Raw genomic sequence first — 20323 nt, forward strand, 5'->3', positions numbered from 1 at the left:
GCCGACTCTTCCTACTCAGGAAACTGAGGTCTTTTGGGATTCAGGGGTCACTCCTTAAGACGTTCGATAACTCGGTGGTGGCCTCGGCCATCCATTATGGCATTGTCTGCTGGTCAGGCAGCATCTCGGCCCGGGACAGAAAGAGACTGGAGCGACTGGTCAGGAAGGCCAGTTCTGTCCTGGGTTGCTCCCTTGACACTCTGGAGGAGGTGGGCAACAGAAGGATGCTAACTAAGCTAAAAGCTATGATGGCCAGTCCCTCCCACCCCTTCCAGCCCGCCCTGACAGCACTTGGTAGCTCCTTCAGCCAGAGACTGTTACACCCGCGCTGCAAGAAGGAGAGATACCGACGCTCGTTCCTACCGACTGCTGTCAGGCTGATGAATAAAAAATAACAATCATAATAATAATAATAATTTTTATCCATTTGTGTTCACATTGTATTTAATTGAAAGATGTTTGTTGTATTTTTTTCTCTTTCTCCTTTCTTTCTACATACATTCTTGCTGCTGGAGGCTGTAAATTTCCCCATTGTGGGACGAATAAAGGATATCTTATCTTTAGTCTTCTTGGTGTAGAGGTTACAGGTAAAAAAATAAAATAAATTAAGTCCGCAAACGGTCCGCGAGAAGCTGCAAAACAACAGCGAGTCACATAGAGCAACATATACAGCAGTACTGTACTCCGTGTATATATATTAACAAATAAAAAATAATGACTGTTTGAAAAAATCTGCGATGCACTGAAGCCGCGATAAACGAACCGCGAAATGGCAAGGGATTACTGTACATTTCATGAGCAATTGATTTAAATAGACTTACTTTCCTTGTGACCTCAAACTCAACATTTGTCAAAAACATATGAAGACACTTGACAAAAATAATTCACTGTTGATGGTTACTTAATTGCAATGACCCGGTTTTGAGGTACGGTATATTTAAATGAACTTTAGTACATTTATAAACGATTCCGTTCAGGGTGTACCTCGCCTCTCTCCCAAAGTCAGCTGTGATGGGCTCCAGTACACTTGTGACCTGAGTAAGGAATACGCGGTACAGAGAATGAATGGCTGGATATACTTATACACATCGTTTTTAACATTATTACCAACATTTGACACAGAAAGGATAAAATACGAATTCATAAAGAATGATGGTGGTGGTATGCAGAATATATTGATTTTTCTGTGTGATACAAAAAGCAGTTTATATTCTCCACCTACCTGCAATTTGCTGGCAACCAGTTCATGGTGTCCCCCGCCTACTGCCTGAAGACAGCTGGGAGAGGCTCCAACACCCCCGCGACCCTTGTGAGTATAAAGCGGATTGGAAAATGGATGGATGAAAGGATATTCTCCATCCCATTGTGTCCACCAAATCATGCTCCATCCATGAAAACGATTTACACTGTTTTGTTTCAATAAATATCAAATGGTAAGAGGAATAAATGAAAACAATTTCTTTTTTCATGAATCATCTTGAAAGCTTTGGTTTTATCGAGTGGCACTGGATATAAAAAGGAACATAAAAAATACTTCAGAGCAGCTGACCCAGCAGAAACACACTGATGCTTCAGACTAAGAGTCCCTCATATAACGTTAACCTTACAGTCCAAGCGACCATTATGAGTGCTGTTAAAGTCAATAATCTGAATACTTCTTCCACCACGGGAAAAGTGTTAATAGGTCTCCAACAATTGTCTTCAATGGTCTCTCGTGATATTTTATCCAATGTCAGCGACATTGATATTGTTCATTTGCAGTTGCCGGCCGTGCATTTCAACCGTAGGCCTTTAGTGACGTCACATACATGAACACAATACAGTATCGGCTCATCAAGCAGCACTTAATTTCAGGAGCATTTAAAACCATCAAGTATACAGTACATTCACAATTAAGAGCAGGAAACTAAATTTACAGACATTGTCAAAAATAATAAGATAATTTAAAATACTAAATGCGGCCCGGTAGTCCAGTGGTTAGCACGTCGGCTTCACAGTGCACAGGTACCGGGTTCGATTCCATCTCCGGCCTCCCTGTGTGAAGTTTGCATGTTCTCCCCGGGCCTGCGTGGGTTTTCTCCGGCCTCCCTGTGTGGAGTTTGCATGTTCTCCCCGGGCCTGCGTGGGTTTTCTCCGGGTGCTCCGGTATCCTCCCACATTCCAAAAACATGCGTGGCAGGCTGATTGAACACTCTAAATTGTCCCTCGGTGTGAGTGTGAGCGTGGATGGTTGTTCGTCTATGTGTGCCCTGCGATTGGCTGGCAACCGATTCAGGGTGTCCCCCGCCTCCTGCCCGAAGACAGCTGGGATAGGCTCCTGCACCCCCCGCGACCCTAGTGAGGATCAAGCGGCTTGGAAGATGAATGAATGAAAATACTAAATAAAATGCCACCCAAATTACGCTGTGTGATCTTAAACAAGTCTGTCCAATAAATTGTGCAATGTTGCAGTTTCATATAAGACACCAACCAAACAATAACAAAACAAACTATTCTTTGAAAATAAAGGAAACAGATCATTTGCATTTTGAGAATCGACTATACAACAGCAAATAACTGACGATGTTGAGCAGCTGAGATTGAACGAACTTTAATGCCCGAAGGTGACTATAATGCGCCATTATAAATTGCAGGTGAGCAGATTTATTTGATAAATTTTTGTATCTTTGTCATTTTGTTTCATTACCATTAATTCAATACGAACGAAATAAAATGACAAGAAGAAATGTAAAATAAAATTCATTTACTCACCAATGTAGTGCCTGTTCACTGAGCTGCACATCTACCCGAGTGTCCCCAAACATTTTTTGGGGATCATCAGATGCAAAAAGATTTTGCTTGGGTAGCAAGTGAGCGACCCTAATTACTGGTAAATATGTGTACTTTAAATAAGCAAGACTTATCTTCATTTTGCGTCCATTAAAATACATTGAATACCATCCATCCATCCATTTTCTGATCCGCTTATCATCAAAAGGGTCACAGCAGGAGCCTATCCCAGCCGCCTCTGGGCAGTAGGCGGGTGACACCCAGAATTTGGAGGTATTCCGCAATGCGTTTAGATGCAGCAGTAGTCAGCCGAAGCTTGGTTGTCGTTAGTTGGTGTAGCATAAGTAGCACTTAACGTAGCCTCTGACCACCTGCAGTGAGAGATGCAAGCGATGCATCCCAGCAAAGCTTTTTGGATGTCTCGGCGGTTGAATCTCAGTTTTGCTCTTCGATGTGGCCGGTGGCCAACTGGTTAGTGCAGGGGTCGGGAAGCTTTTTGAACTAAGAGAGCCATGAAAGCAAAATATTTGGAAATGTATTTCAGTGAGAGTCACACACACACACACACAAAAACACACACACACATAAATATATATTTTTAAAAATCCTCGTCTCACCCCTCGGGTGGTGTCCGTCCCTCATTCAGCTCGGGTCCTCTACCAGAGGCCAGGAAGCTTGTGGGTTCTGCGCAGTTTCCTTGCTGTTCCCAGCACTGCACATTTCTGGACTGAGATGTCCGATGTTGTTCCCGGGATCTGTTGCAACCACTCATCTAGTTTGGGGTTCACTGCCCCGAGTTCTCCGACCACCACAGGCACAACTGTCACCTTTACCTTCCAGGCTCTCTCCAGCTCCTCTCTGAGCCCTTGGTATTTCTCGTGTTCCTTCTTTCTGATGTTTCCATCACTTGGGACCGCTACATCCACTACAACGGCTTTCCTCTGCCCTTTATCTATGATCACGATATCTGGTCGGTTCGCCATTACCATCTTGTCAGTCTGGACTTGGAAGTCCCACAGGATCTTCGCTCTGTCATTCTCCACCACCTTCGGAGGTGTTTCCCATTTTGACCTTGGGGTTTCCAGTCCATACTCCGCACAGATGTTTCGGTAGACTATGGCAGCCACCTGGTTATGGCGTTCCATGTAGGCTTTCCCTGCCAGCGTCTTACATCCTGCAGTTATGTGTTGGATCGTGTCAGGTGCCTCTTTGCACAACCTACACCTTGGGTCTTGTTTGGTGTGGTATATCTGGGCCTCAATGGCTCTGGTGTTCAGGGCCTGCTCCTGAGAAGCCAGGATGAGTGCCTCTGTGCTGTCCTTCAGGCCAGCCCTCTCTAGCCACTGATAGGACTTCTTGAGATCAGCCACTTCAGTTATGGTCCGGTGGTACATCCCGTGTAGGGGCTTGTCCTCCCATGATGGTCCCTCTTCCAGCGCCTCATCCTCTGTTCCCCGTTGTCTGAGACATTCTCTGAGTACGTCATCCGTTGGAGCCTTCTCCTTGATGTGTTCATGGAGCTTGGATGTTTCATCTTGGACAGTGGCTCTCACACTCACTTGCCCCCGGCCTCCTTCCTTTCGGCTTGCGTACAGTCTCAGGGTGCTGGATTTGGGATGGAACCCTCCATGCATGGTTAGGAGCTTTCGGGTCTTAACGTCCGTGGTCTGAATCTCTTCCTTTGGCCACCTTATTATTCCTGCAAGGTATCTGATCATAGGTTCTTATTGCCCAGGTCTTATTCTTGCCATTGAGCTGGCTTCTTAGGACTTGCCCCACTCGCTGGAGGTATTTGGCCGTACTCCCACATTCCACAAACATGCACTGTAGGTTAATTGATCACTCAAAATAGTCCTGAGGCGTGATTGTGAGAGTGAATGGTTGTTTGTCTAAGTGTGCCCTGCGATTGGCAACCGGTTGAGGGTATACCCTGTCTATTGACCGAAGTCAACTGGGATAAGCTACAGCACACCCGCGTCCATCGTGAAGATGAAAAGGTTTGGTAATGGATGGAAAGATGGGTGAAAAGTCACTGTCAATAAAAAATTAGATTGACCACAACTTGAATTCTGTAGTTTACTATTGCACAAGGAAGCCACACTACATGGCAATACAAATGAATACAAAAATGAGCATATGATAATTTTCTTTCAAGTTCAAATCTGTGGTTGTAAATTGTTTAAAAGTAAAGAAAATGCATTACAAGGAATATCCTTATCCTCTTGTGTTGCATGTCTACAATCTCATCGATTATTAGTTGCATTTTATACATTATTTCATCTTAATCAAGGCTCAATGAATTTTTTTTAAAATTTATTCCTCAATTGCTTAATTTGTGGCGTAGCTTCGATATTTTGAGAAGTATTTTTTGCAGGTTAATTCTTGGGACCTCAAGCAAGGATTTTATTCAAGAATAATAATACAACAATAGAATGAAAGAACATTTAGTTTCCTTTCTTAGATAATCATTTTTTTGTCTAGAAATGATTTCAGTGGGGCAATTTGAAGCATAAATATAAGTTTAAAATTATTGTGCAGATCTCAAAAGTTAAGATAAAAACTCAGGACCGTTTTGTGAATACAAACAAATTACTGATACTCAGTTGTTGAAATAATGGGCAAAGTCATACTCTGACAAAAAATGTTTTTGTCTTAAACATCTCCTCATAATGCTGGTCACCTATGCTAATATAGGCTACATTCTTAGTAAAACAGATTATTCAATTCCACTTCTTAAATCAAATAATTTATAAATGTAATATAGCCTTATCAGTATTTGGTTCCATTTTTCTTGTTTCCTGAAAAAAAAATGACAAAAATTATTTAAAAGGCCATTATTTTACAAATACCCTTTCCTTTATAGGCCACATCTCCTGGTTGACATATGCCATAGCATAATATAATTAATTTATGGTTCATGTCCTGTCACCGCTGTTATAATGCTGAAATATCTCTACACACACTAATTAAATTGTCAGTTATTTTGCTGTTCAAAGTTAGATACACTCCGCTTTAAAGCTTCTGTGAAAAGTGTACTCAATCACCCAAGCACTTAATTCCAGTGTTTCACATTGACATGTCAATTTTCGCTTAGCAATTCGCATGATTCTGTTCACTTTACATCTCGTCATTCCTTTGTGAAAAACAATACTTGGCAAAAGTGCATCACATTTTCTGTAATTGAGGTGGTAATGACTGACTTATGAGCAACTCCGTAATGTATTTAGCCCCACTCAATCGCCAGTCAAAGCTCATTGCTAGCTAGCTGGTATGGTGCAAATAGCAGCGAGCTTTCCTTGATAATATCTGAACAGCGAAAATCAGCAATTATTTTGAGCCTTGCACACACCAACGCACACTTGGTGGTACAAGGTGGTCTCCAATTGCCCACTTCACATACATGGCTGACTACATCATTTGCAAAAGGAGAGCTTGGAGGTTATCTGTCAATATTATGCATGGACCCCAACAAGATTATTTTTTTCCCAATGTCAAGTATGGTATACTCGAGTGCAGTGCACCCGGTCTGCCCTGATTTTGATGCAACTGAGGGAGGGTTACAGTTTTGTATCGATCCATCCATAATCTAAACAACAAACACTCACAATCACACTCAAGGACAATTAAGAGCGGCCAATTAACTGACCATGCAGGTTTTTGGAATTTTGGAGGAAACTGAAGCACCCGAAGAAAACCCACCCAGGCACTGGGAGGACATGCAAACTCCACACAGGACAGCCAGGACTCGGGATCGAACCCATGACTTTTGTACTGTGAGGCGGACATGCTAACCAGTCATTCACCATACTGCCCTAAAGTCTTTTAGTTTGGGTACAAAAAAAAAATCTCTTGCCTTCAGGATCATCACTAAAACCTCTATTTTGTCCTGGTCGAGCTGGAGGAAGTTCACTGCCATTCATGATTTTAATATCTAAAATATGGCTAAGAATGGTAAGAATTGGCTCTTTTTTATCAGGAGACACTGCAATTTATATCTGTGTGTCGTCTGCATACCTGTGAAAGCTGATATCATTATGCCATGCCTCCTGATGACATCCCCAAGAGGAAGCAGATGTTGATTGAAAACATTTAAACCTAAAATTGACCTTTTGGGCACCCCACACTCAATTTCATGTGTTCTGGAGGAACATGTATTCATACCTATGAAGAAACTGTTCTGTGAGGTAGGATCTAAACCAGTTTAAAACGATACCAACCAGGCAACAGAGTCATTTAATAAAATTTGGTGATCTACTGTACCGAAGACAGCACAGAGATCCAGTAACACAAGGAGTGTGAGGTGATGTGAATCTACATTATACCTTATGTCACTTATTAGTGCTCATGTGGATTCATTCAGATGAGATATAGATGAGAGAAGCCCGTTGTTAAAAGTCCTACTTTTTTTTAGCATTGCAATTTCCATAATGTGGCACCATTGTGCTCTAATGGTGAACATATCTGCATCGTCACAGTGAGCTGCCGTTCGTATTTTCGGCCAGCCGAGTCTGTCTGAATCGTCTGCGATAGCCAACTGGGGTCCAGAATGGACTTACTGATACTAGAGTAAATGTACCATTCAGGTGTCGCACATCTGATATGCAACCAAATGCATAAAAAAATAAAAAAGGAAATTGTTTTGTATACTCTTCGCTGCTACAGACCTAAATAACACGTGTCCCATATTGTTTTTATTTTACCATTCACTACCCTTTGGTCGTGTGTGTGTGTGTGTGTGTGTGTGTGTGTGTGTGTGTGAGAGAGAGTGTGTTTGTATGTGTGTGCTCGCGCACGTGTGTGTGTGTGTGTTGTTTTTATAGATTTTTTTGTGTATTTGGCTTTTTTTCGGCGTGTGTGATGTGGACATATTGTGTTTATTTCATCAATCTCCACGCTGCACTTGTGCATGTCTGTTGTTTTTATTTTCATCTTTTTCTGTTTTTCGCTGCATTTTGGCTTGCGTGGCACCTGTGTGTGAGACATGCAAATTTGGTTCTTAATGCTGATTGACTGTCGCTGAAGAAGGATGGACTGGGCCCACGAAGCCTGAAAGACTGACTGAAACAGTGACGGACTGATGGACCTGCATCAGTCTGACGGAATGCCCACCTCTGATATTTAGCATATGCTGCGGACCTCTAAAAAATGCTGGAAATTACTCCCGAGACATAGTTTGGACACCTCTTGCACAGTCCGTGACAGTGAGTGTGAAGGTAACAAATGTTGATTTCTCGTCAGGGTTTGTTCAAGGTCGCAAACTTTCGCCAGACATTCACACATATTTTTAAGGTTTGCAAACCATTTTTCTTGTCGCCAAGAAATTTTGAAACGTGTTCATGTCACTATGCAGTGCCATGCAATGCAGTCGACTATTTTTAAAATGTCCACAAAAAAACCTCACAATATAAAATGTTAATCCGTTAATACAGTCTGAAGTTATCCTCATTGCCAATTAGTGAACTATAAGAGAAATACTAGGTTGCAATTAAAACATACAATTACACTTAAAGCGATTAAGACCAGACTTTGTTTTATACGATTTTGAGTCTCCACATTTGGGTGATTATAGTCGGCTTGTTTCTGTGGTTAGATTCCACAGTTCAATGAGTTTACTCGAGATCCAGTCCCAAAAAGGGCTCAACTTGCTCACAACACTGCCCTTCCCCGCCTTCTCCTGTAGCATGTACTATATTTTACGGTCACAGTTGGTAGACATTGGTCGAACAGGTGTGCCTAAGCGTAGCAACCTTAAAACCCCGGGGGCTGCACTTGCCTCTGTGGTGGGCGTGTCCACGAGTAGCCGATTTACTCGCTCGCTGGCATTGGCAGCCATTAACCACCGAGAACACAAACACATAACGGGAGCAAGAAAAGCTGAACTTCCCACTTACAAATTAATCATTCTAGTTCGTATTCTCCACCTCGGTGTCGATCATGTCTGTTCGTGGAGCCGTCCTGGTGGTCCTGTGCGTAGTCCTCGCCGTGACGCGCGCTCGCCGGAGTTCGGCGGAGCAAGAGGATGTTGAGGAGAAGATGAACAGCGCCAGATGCACCTCCAGGTGTCTCACCTTGCACATGACCCAGATTACTGCTGCATTCAGACACTTGCAGGTCAGTACATGATTAATGTCTGTCTGCCTGTCTATGTTGAGTGATTGTTTGTTGATATTGTTGATTTAACTTAAATATGGTGACTGAGAGCTGTTTTGTTTACCCATGCCATGTTGCCATTGAAGGTAATGAAAAGTTATCGGGGTGACGCAATGCAGTTCAACATCCAAGCAATTTCCAAACAAAAACATTCATATTGTTAAATGCGTACATCTGGCTTGCCTTATCAAAACATTTCTACTTCTGGAAAAGACAACATGTCTGATATGATTGTAGAATTGCAGTTGATGTAGCCAAATCCTGAGAACTATTCAGCACGTTACAAACCAACTTTTCATGATGGGACACTGATGGAAGCCATGATCATGATGACAGTTGGACATGGTGGATTGTAAAATTAACAGTTGCAAGCAAGGTAGAATATTGATGATTGAAGTTTGATGCATTTTTTATATGATAAATGTATTATCTTCACATCAGATTCATCAGAATAATTCAGAGACCTTGATCCCTTTTTGTTTTGCTTCAAATGTGGTTTCCACTGGGATGTTTTAATTTTCATCTCGGAGAATTAATTGTTGACCATGCCGTTCATCAAAGTGTATTTAAAAAATATATACTTTTATATGTTTGTAGCTGACAAAATGAGTCACCTTTCTCAAAATTTTGACCCATGTACTGCATCCTTTGTTGTGCATAATGTTTGATTACCGTAGACATTAGGGCATTACCAAGTTAAAAAAAACACTTATCATTAACAGCTTCAACATGTGCATGGTGTGTAGTGGGTGGGAAAGTCATTAACCACAAAGTTCAGCCCCAATGGCTTTAATGGTGGGCTGGAGGCATGTGTTGACGTATAAAACCACGGTTTGGTCTGGTCCTCCTCCCTTCAAATCCCACCACCTGTGCCATGGGTAATGAGAGTGGCCGCGAGATGACTCTCTTCCAGTAAGGTTTTGTGTGTGTGTGTGTGTGTGTGTGTGTGTGTGTGTCACGCTGGGGTCTCTGGAATGGAGGTGTGCGAAAGGGAACACTTGATGAAGTGGACTGCGGTCGTCAGATGTCCAACATGAATGAGCTTAGTAACGCTGCCTGCGTAAGTTTGTTTGCTGTTTTTAGCTGATCCCCATAATGCGCTTTCACCACCAGGATTTCCTCACTTTGTCTGCAACATTCTGATGCTAACAATATGCCTCAAAGGCTTCCAGAACTTTGTTTACGGTTTGTCGACTGAACTCTGTGGCGCACGGTTCAGCAAATTGTCCACTCCTTTGTGAAATCATGCCACGTTTTCTATATAGTCTGTATTTATCCTCTGTCATTTTACTTGGGTGTTTGAATTCTGAGTGCCTGCATTTATCCATCCACTGCCCTCAAATATTCTGCCATGGAAATAACGTGATGTTCATGTCATACCCAAAATCCCCCAATGCTGAGCCATATTTTACACATTACCAAGGGTGATAAAGTGATGCTTTATTAACTATAATTACGAAGATATATGACCTTTGCGTGACACGTTAAGTATATATTTGATTCAGTGCTCCACATCTGAGGCTGAAGACTAGATAATGTGTAAATTATGATCTGTCAATGTGTGCAGTCTCGACATAATCCTCATTACTGAGGAAACACTTAGTGTGTGTTATACAGAAAGTAGTGATTGAGAGAATTAGTTTGGTGTCAGGTACAGCCCATTGTAAAAATCCCATTTTTGCTTCTGCCTCAGCAACCTCTCAGCTTCCATTGCGCTACTATGTGTTTATTATTTTACTTTATGTTAACTGTTTTGTAAAGCGCTTTCTTACAGCTGCCGCTGTTGTGAAAGCGCTATATAAATCAGCATGTATTGTATTGTATTGTATTGTATTGTATTGTATTGTATTGTACTATGTTTGTTTGGTGATTGGCAGACAGCTAAGCAATAAAGAGCAATGAAGTGCTTGCTTCTGCAATTTTCGAGATGTTTATTCTTTACCAAAGTAGAAGGAATCTCAAACTTTGATCAAAAGGAGGAGACAGTCCCTCTTTCAGCAACATCCTGGTGAGCAGCAGATATCGCGAAATTCAGACCCTGAAAGAATTCATTTCTTGAATGACCATAACATTTGAAGTAAAAAGGAATTGTATATTTGATCACATCAGCAGAAACTCTAACAATAGAATGAGATATTTTTCTCATCCTCCCTTGTCACCACACACTGACTCAAACACACATTCTTCCGCTGGCTTCATGTCAGTGAACCCTGTGTTTGTGGCTCACTCAAGTGTGTGTGGCTAGAGTCTAGCCAATAGAATGTGAATAGCGGCACCTCGCTTTCGGCCGCCGCTGTGGGTTTTCCAATACTTTTTTTGAGTTTATGTTGTCATAGCTTAATTTTAGCTCTTTTCTCTGCGCACATATGTCTTTGTATACTTGCTGTCTTAATTCCGAATTCTGCCTTAATGTAAACATCTTCAACTATAACTTCTGCAAAAAACAAAACAAACAAACAAAAAAATCCTCTCCTTCTGCATAGTTGGATCTTTTTTCATACGCAGTAAATTCGACTGTGTGAAACACTCAGGCCTTTGCTGCCGATTGGCTGGATGGGGCGAGCCAAGGCCAAGAGCCAGTACGAGTTAATGAACCTCCTGTCTGAATGGAGAACATTCTTGTATACCTATATGTGCGTCTGTCAGTGCCATTTTGTCTGTGGTAGATAATCAGACCAGAGGTCATTCCACCAACCAGTCATGCTTAGAAAAAGACCAGCGACAACAGTAAGGCTGCATTGGTTTAGGCTCAGTCAAGCGAGAAGACAGGCTAGATCAAAAATGGAGCCACAGACAGGTAGACATCTACAGATAGGCGCTTTTGTCCGTGTGCCAGTCTATCGAGCTGGCTGTTTTGCCATCCATTGAAATGTCAAGAAAAAAAGTCTATACTCCTTTTGTTTAACAGATGAATTGATCAGCATCCTCTCTTTTTGGCACCTTGGTACAATGGTACATGCCCACAAGGACATGCTGTACTGTGTCCATTGATCGAACAATAGAACAGACAGGGAATGGAAACAACACTAACACATGGCAATTCATAAAACACTTGTACATGTTTGACTGCTGCCTGATTTGTTTGATAAGTGTGAAGGCTACGTGCTTTGCTCGGGCTTAGTACACTTCCCTGGCTGGTCCTGTAGCTTTTGGAAGAGGTGGAGATAGCCTGGCCGGATCTTTCACGCATAAGCAGATGCACAAGTGCTTAAAGGGGGAGTTTGTTGTTTGAAGAAAAAAAAAGCCTCACCCTTTTTTCATATTTTTTAAATGGTCATTATGACCTGAAAGTAGGACAAGGTACATGGTCAATGTGATTTGTGAAAAAAAATCATCTCTGCCCCCACCTTTAATTTGATTTTGAAAACCACATCACCCCCCAGAAAACTAACTAATTGGAGACAGAAGGCAAGACCGACAAGGCATCAATCATTTGCCGCGCACTAAGTGGGTACACTCTCGCAATCTCACCCTGACTTCTTCCCTTGGGCACCACCGAAAAAAATGACAACAACAAAAGAATGTGATAGCCAGACCCCCAAGACAAAAAAAGGTGAACAAAACAGTTGAGAGAGCTCAGGGTGCTAAGAGGATTCAGAAGCGATATCGAAACAATATCACAGCTTCACTGTCAAGTTTATAATCTCTTACGGATCTTCATTTGATTGTGCATTCTTAAAAAATGAAATTCAAACTGATAGCATATAGGGATCTCTTTTTTTTTATGCGCATGCACAAATGTTGGTGTTGTTGCTGATGTGTATGCAGACGCAAGCCTCCCTGCACACTCCCTGCACATTTGCCATTTGGCAGGCTGGTCTGTACTAAGTTGGGCACTGAGGTTGTGTCCTTGAGAATAAGCCCGGCGGAATGACAATTAGTTTGTAGAATGCCGGTCTAAGCGGCGGTCTGCAACCCATGGCTCAAGAGCCGTATGTGGCTCTTTATCGCCCCCGCCTAGTGGCTCCTTGGAGCTTTTTCAAAAATGTTTGAAAATGGAAAAAGATGTGGGAGGGATTTTTTCATTTTGTTTTAATATGGTTTCTACAAGAGGACAAACATAACACGGACATTATTAACGTTTTCCAATGCTGTAAAAATGTGTCGAATAAATATTAAATTTCAACATTTCGTCATCGAGGATTTGCGTCATAGCCTGCCACACAATTTCTATTAACAGGGCGGGATGTCATTCGGGGCTGTTGTAAAAAAGAAAAAAAAAACAGCCTTTCATGTACAATTCACCGAGAGTACTTGCAAAGAATGGGAATCTGGACGGCCGAGAGAAGCATTTTTAATCGGCCGGTATGGCTGTTACTCATTATGGCATGCGTGTGTATGTGTGCATGTCCACGCGTGTGCGGTAACGGGTCGATTGTGGGATATTGGTTGATCGAAAAGTAGATCTTCCGTTGAAAAAGTTTGGGCACCCCTGCTCTACAGGATGAACTGCAGGGGGGAAAAAAACTTTTAATCATGAATGCCCGTTGTGCATTTGTAGCCAACCTAGTCAATAGGAGGCTAATGTAGCTCATAAAGATACATACAGCATGTGATGCCTTCATTATCAGGCTTTTAATTTTTTGACATATTTTTTGTTTTGTTTTTTTGGTCCAATATAGCTCTTTCAAAATTTTGGGTTGCCGACCCCTGGTCTAAAGTCACGCCTACTTTGACTATGTCTAAATGTCTGGCACAGGTAGTCTCATAAGACTTTGGTGAATTTCATTAGGGCGCAAGCAGGCAGATTCTGAGCTCTGCGGTCATATGTGTGGATGTCAGACAAAAATTTCATTCATACATTTACTAATTATTAGTTACTGTTATGATTGTCACAATTATTATAATTTTTAAATTATCACCATACTCCCTGGCAGCCATAGCTTGCATCAGGTTGTTTACAGCGCCAATGCTAATTCGTTCTCCATGACAAGATATGAGAAGTTCATATTCAAATGCCATTAAGAATGGCCATGTTTCAGAATCATGCTTCTGCGTGTAAATATGTGGCTTTGAAATGATGCTGTACTGAAATCTATCTAACGTTTCCTTTTAATGTTGTAAACGCCACTTTTAATATTGTGTGATGTTTATTCTCGCCACTTAATCATAATTGCGAACTTGAATAAAATATGAAGAACTCAGACTATAATCCACAAAAGTCAAATCCAACATATGCATATGTACACAGTGTATTATGTAATGATGTGAATATGAATGCTAACTTTGCACAATAGAAATCTGCGGAACGACAGTAATACCCAATCATTGAGTGATGGTGTACTATGTACAAGTGTTGAAGCAGTCGAGTGCTGTGCACTGTGACCATGAGCCAGTAGGTGATAGGGGCGGGCGTAGTAGTTGTGCTGCTTCAAGGTGTCCTACTTCTTGTAAGTAAGAAAGATGTCTTCTTGCATTGCAACTTGCAAGGACAGACAATGCTGAAAGTCCTCCATTGTTGGTCTCACGTATTTTCTTTCATTGATGCACTACCTCATGACACACTGCTATGATGACACACTGCCCACACCCCAATCACCATCACAGTATGTTGCGGTCAAAACACAACAACAATGTCAGGTTGACCATTCCAAGTTGTGATGAACTGAATAGTATCACACAAAGGCAAAGTGATTGAACAGTTACATAAAGGGTTGCATCATTTACCTAAATATGCACTATTTGCACTGATGACATGGCAGCGAACAGAGAAGAGCTAATTTATTTAAGAGACAATTCTGTCAGTCATCTGGACTTGGTTTGTAGCGTGAGACAATGGGCAAGAAACAGTACAGAAACAGGTGGAAAGTATTTGTAACCCTGTTGAAACCAAAGTGTGAAACATGCAAGGGAAGACAATAATATATTATATTTCCCACTGTTTTACATGTGACAAATGAGCCCAGTTAAAAATTGGCAATGCTGGAGTGAACAGCGCTGGACATTGTCAAAAACGTTTCAATTAGTCCCGTTTCCTTGATCCACACTCTGGTCCATTTCGTAAATGAGGGGAGCAGCTGATGTAATATCCTGCAGACAATCTGTACAATAGCTTATCGAGTGTAAATACATGAGATATTTCACCAGGCTGTATTTCCAGCTCCTGACAGTCCATTGCTCATTAGCCAATTACTTTCGGAAGTGTGTGATAATAATAATAAGAGAAATAATAATAAGAACCTCCAGAAGGTTAGCAAACTTTATAGTAACATGAAACAAACATTGCACCTTTTCAGGATTCATTTTGTTTGGGAGCAGCATCTTTTATTCATGCTATCTTCAATAACAGTTTTGTTATAAATCTGTAAGTTATTCTCTTCCAAAACAATGAATTAGCAGAGCTTGTTTTCCTGTCTGCTGAAAAGTCAGATGCTCCTATCACAAACAGGTAGTTATCAAAACAAAAAATTCCATGCGAGAGAAAGAGAGAGATAGAGAGAGAGAGAGAGAGAGAGAGATCACACTCCTCAGCGAAATGGAGCGTCCGTCGGGAAGTTGGGTCTCAGGAGGAGCAGTGTAGTTTTTGTCCCGGCCGTGGAACAGTGGACCAGCTCTACACCCTTATCAGGATTCTCGAGGGTACATGGGAGCTCGCCCAACCAGCATACATGTGCTTTGTGGACTTGGAGAAGGCATTCGACCGCATCCCTCGGGGAGTTCTGTGGAGGGTGCTTCATGAGTTTGGGGTACTGAACCCCCTGTTCGTTCCCTATACCACCAATGTCAGAGTTTGGTTCACATTGCAGACAGTAAATCGAAATCATTTCCAGTGAGGGTTGGACTCGGCCAAGGCTGCCCTTTGTCACCGATTCTGTTCATAACCTTTATGGACAAATTTTCTAGGTGTCGCCGAGGCGTTGATGAGGTCCAGTTTGGTGGCCTCAGTATTGCATCGCTGCTTTTTGCAGAAGATGCGGTGCTGTTGGCTTCTTCAGGCCAGAAACTCCAACTTGCACTGGAGCATTTTGCAGCCAAGTGTGAAACGGTGGGGATGAAAATCAGCACCTCCAAATCTGAAACAATGGACTTCAGTCAGAAAAGGTGGAGTGGCCTCTTTGGGTTGGGGAGAAGATCTTGCCAAAAGTGGAGGATTTTAAATATCTTAGGATCTTGTTCATGAGTGAGGGCAGGAGATCGACAGACGGATTGGTGCAGCGTCTGCTGTGATGCAGACTTGCATCTGTCTGTCATGGTGAAGAAGAAGCTGTGCCAAAAGGCAAAGCTCGCAATTTGCCTGCCGATGTATGTTTCTACCCTCACCAATGGTCACTAGCTATGGGTTGTGACCGAAAGAACGAGATCCTGGATACAGCAGCCGAAATGAGTTTCCTCTGCAAGGTGTCCGGGGTCTCCCTTACAGATAAGATGAGAAGCTCAGTCATCCGGGAGAGGCTCAGAATCGAGCTGCTACTCCTCCACATCGAGAGGAGCCAGATGAGTTGGCTTGGGCATCTGATTAGGATGCCTCCTGGACACCTCCCTGGTGAGGTGGTCCAGGCATGTCTCACCGACAGGGACGACCCAGGACATGTCAGAGAGACTATAAGAGCAGTAAGAAGTAGCTGGGGAGAGGGAAATCTGGGCTTCCCTGCTAAGGCTTTTGCCCCCGCAACCCAACCCCTGATAAGTAGTCAAAAATGGATGGATGGATCTTCACTGAACAGACCTGTAAGCAGGGATGAGATTTTTCCGCTTTTTGGCGGAATTCCGTTTTTTTTCCAGTCAAAATGGACCAATTTTATATTGTTTCAAATCCGTAAAAACATTCTGGAGTGTGTGTGTGTGTGTGGGGGGGGGGGGGGGGGTCCGGACTTGTCTTCGGCAGATTCGGGGCTCATAATGTTTACAAGTAACGTTTGCAAACATCAATTTTGAAGCCCGTTTTTTATCGCAAAGCGTTAGTTTGTCGTTACTTCTTATATGGGCTAAAACCAATGCCTTTCTTGTTGTGATTGGTCACTACATCGGCAAATGCAAATCAAAACCAATCCGTGTTCATCTTCCTAAACCTCTTTCTCGCAAATGCCGAATGTTATCAAGCCTTGCGACGAAGCTAAAGTGCGTCAAATAGATTCATTCATTCATTCATTCATTCATTCATTCATCTTCCGAGCCGCTTGATCCTCACTAGGATCGCGGGGGGTGCTGGAGCCTATCCCAGCTGTCTTCGGGCAGTAGGCGGGGGACACCCTGAATCGGTTGCCAGCCAATCACAGGGCACACAGAGACGAACAACCATGCACGCTCACACTCACACCTCGGAACAATTTAGAGTGTTCAATCAGCCTGCCATGCATATTTTTGGAATGTGGGAGGAAACCGGAGCACCCGGAGAAAACCCACGCAGGCCCGGGGAGAACATGCAAACTCCACACAGGGAGGCCGGAACTGGAATCGAACCCGGTACCTCTGCACTGTGAAGCCGACGTGCTAACCACTGGACTACCGGGCCGCCCGCGTCAAATAGATGCTGACCTGAAAAAACACGTTTCGATGGGACTGGTTGGATAGAAAACTGACGTGTCCCCGGTAGGAAACAGTAAAGAGGAATCATTGTGCTTGGGTCCGATTTCATGAAAAAAGCTCGATGTCGCCGATCAAGCTCTGTGTACAGTGTGTGACGATGTCGCTCTATACGGATCGAGAGGATGGAAAGCTTTTCAGAGTCACGCAACCTCGATGAAACACAGAAAACAGACGTTTCTACTGAAAAGTAACTACAGGTAATCGATCTCAAGCGCTATTATACAGCCTGGAGCATTTGTAAAAACAAGAGGTGTTGGTTAAAAACAGTGGAAAAAGAGGGAGAGGACCAATAAGCGTTTAGCGCTTGCTAAAAAGCTTAAAATGAAGAGAAAATAAAGTATTCTACCCCATGAAAGTGTATATTGTTGTATATACTATAAAAAGACATCCACTTTATAAAATAAAATAGTCATGAGAGGCAATTTATTTTCCTTTTTTTTCATCGCAACATCCTTGACTTTACATGCAAGTTGTAGAAGCGCTCCTCCTTGCCTGATTTGAAAAGAGATTAGCGGTGGATCTGATGCAGAGCTATGGAGAGCTCACCTGTATGGGCATACACCCCCACAGAAGAGAGAGCTACATATCTTCATTGTAAGTTATAACACTTGGTGCAGAATACCAACGCGCATTCAAGGTCATACCTTGGCACTGTCAAATAAAATGGGAGATTTACACTTACACAGGGATGAGTGGCGAATGATGAAAAAATCGGAAAGGGGCGTGGCCGGGCCTGGGGGTGAGGCCACTTACGAAAGTGGCTCTAAACATGCTGAAGATGAAGTGTATTCAATTTAAGATAAGAAAACCTTTATTAGTCTCGCAATGGAGAAATTCCCAATTAACAGCAGCAAAGTTATGAAAGGAAGAAGTAGAACAACAAAATATAGGAGCTGCTGGAAAGGCAGCCACTCTCGCGGCGCCATTTTGAAGTCAAAATAACAAAAATAACACAACACAACACATATGTGAATCTGGAATTTCTCCATTGCGAGACTAATAAAGGTATTCTTAATCTTAATCTTAATAGGACACAGACAGTTGTGCAATCTTCACCACTTTTCTGCATACACTTTGTTGTCTGAAGCATTTATAGATGAAAGAGTAGAGGATCAAAGGGTGCTTTCACCAGTGGATCAGAGACGGCATGCTGAAAATGTGCACACGCCTGCTACAAGCTAAGTTTTGAAAGCAAACACGAAGCTGTAGCATCCATTGACGAAAAGAGATTAGTTCACTTCTCCTGTCCCACGTAATCCGCTTCAAACTCCAAGCCGCGACTCCCAGTTCCAAATCGGCATCGACGCTCCGCGCTAACGCATCTTTCTTTTCATCGTCGGGTCCTCAAGAGTTTTCATCCATCCAGCCGCAGACCGTTCAACAGCACCGATCTCTCCGGTGAACAAAGCGGGGCTGTGAAAAATGCTGCCCATTACAGGCGCAAAACATAAGACTGTCCAGCAACGACATTCTTCCCAGTCAAAAACAGTGCTGGTATACCCATGCTGCCGAGAAGGTGCAACCACCAAGCACAGTCTCCTCCTTGATGAATGTCGTGGCCAAAAAATGCAGAAAAAAGTCCACATCAGGTCCACACGACGTAACAACAAACACAAAGTGACAAAAAAAAAAAACACAAAAATGACAAAAAAAGCAAGGCTCATGAGAGCACTTGCTGACGGCTGCCTACTCGGGCGCCATCTTGACTTCAAAGCTTTACACACTATTTGAAACTTTAACAGAAAAAAACTATCCCAAGATTGTTCACTATTCATTCAAGTGAAAATTTGTGCAATTTATGCATGCATTATGCATTCCTGATGAGCACCAACACGTAACTTCAAATTTGCTGCTCAAAATCAAAACTAAAAAAGGAAACGCATTCCCTGCCATATTTAAGATTTGTTAATTACTTGTATTCATAAAGTGTTGTGTAAATGTGATTTTAAAAAAAGCTGTTGATTCTGACCTCATACAGTGATAGTGAAGTCCCACATTGTTTGCTATAAATGGGTTAACTTCATTTTCATGTTTTAGCTCAATTGCTCACTCATCTGCTCTGCGAAGACATCACTTGAAGTGCGAGAGTCATTTGACAAAGATTGGAGTTTGTACGGTCTCCCCTTGCCAGCATGGCTTTTCTCCGGATACTCCGGTTCCCTCCCACTTTCCAAAAACATTCATTGCAGGTAAATGGAACCCAATAATTTGTCCCTAGGTGTGATTGTGAGCATGAATGGTTGTTTGTCGATATGTGCCCTGCGATTGGCTGGTAACCAGTTCAGAGTGTACCCCGCCTACTGCCCAAAGACTGCTGAGATAGACTCCAGCACGCCCGCGACATTTGTGACGATAAGTGGATTAGAAAATGGATGGATGGATCATCATCTTTTAAGTATTTTTTACAGCACCGTTGTCACTATTGCAAGATCGGGGATGCAAGGCGGTCGCCAACTGCCTATGTTGCATGCACGAGTCTATTTCTGTTTCTACAATGTCAAGTACAGCGTACTCAGATGTACTGAGCTTGGACCGCACGGACTTTGATGTAAATGAGGTATGCCGCTAGAATTGGCTGATTCCATCCCACAATGGTGCACAAAGAGGCCCAATGCTATCTGTTAAAGATTTCGTAAAATACCAAAAGAAAGAAAACCCACACATGCACACAACGCGCACAGTAAGACTACGCTTTGTGCTAGACTTTAGCTCGGCACGGAAATACGACCCTTTGACGTAAGACGTTCCATTGTATTGTATATCAGGGCTGCAAAAATAATCTCTTACAGGTCGTTTTTCATTATGTGTGACATTCATATTTGGTAGAAATGTGTATGTACTGTAGTTAATGATGCACAATTAACACTTCCACATGCTT

The 20323-nt window shown here is 42.5% G+C and overlaps 1 protein-coding gene and 1 long non-coding RNA gene across 3 annotated transcripts in view; one reads left to right on the forward strand and one right to left on the reverse strand.

Moving 5' to 3' along the window:
* Positions 1 to 510: 510 nt before the first annotated feature.
* Positions 511 to 20323, reverse strand: part of LOC127605739 (uncharacterized) — an 81856-nt gene continuing 62043 nt past the window's right edge. Inside the window, exon 3 of the long non-coding RNA XR_007963635.1 lies at positions 511 to 565. This is a non-coding gene — a long non-coding RNA (uncharacterized LOC127605739). The remainder of the gene's footprint in view (positions 566 to 20323) is intronic.
* Positions 8457 to 20323, forward strand: part of anos1b (anosmin 1b) — a 79574-nt gene continuing 67707 nt past the window's right edge. For both annotated transcript variants that reach the window (XM_052073401.1, XM_052073402.1), the window contains exon 1: positions 8457 to 8880. In XM_052073401.1, coding sequence (XP_051929361.1) covers positions 8704 to 8880 — 177 coding nt within the window. In that variant the 5' untranslated portion in view covers positions 8457 to 8703. The remainder of the gene's footprint in view (positions 8881 to 20323) is intronic.

This window comes from Hippocampus zosterae, chromosome 8 (genome assembly GCF_025434085.1).
Source record: "Hippocampus zosterae strain Florida chromosome 8, ASM2543408v3, whole genome shotgun sequence".
Classification (NCBI taxonomy): Eukaryota; Metazoa; Chordata; class Actinopteri; order Syngnathiformes; family Syngnathidae; genus Hippocampus; species Hippocampus zosterae.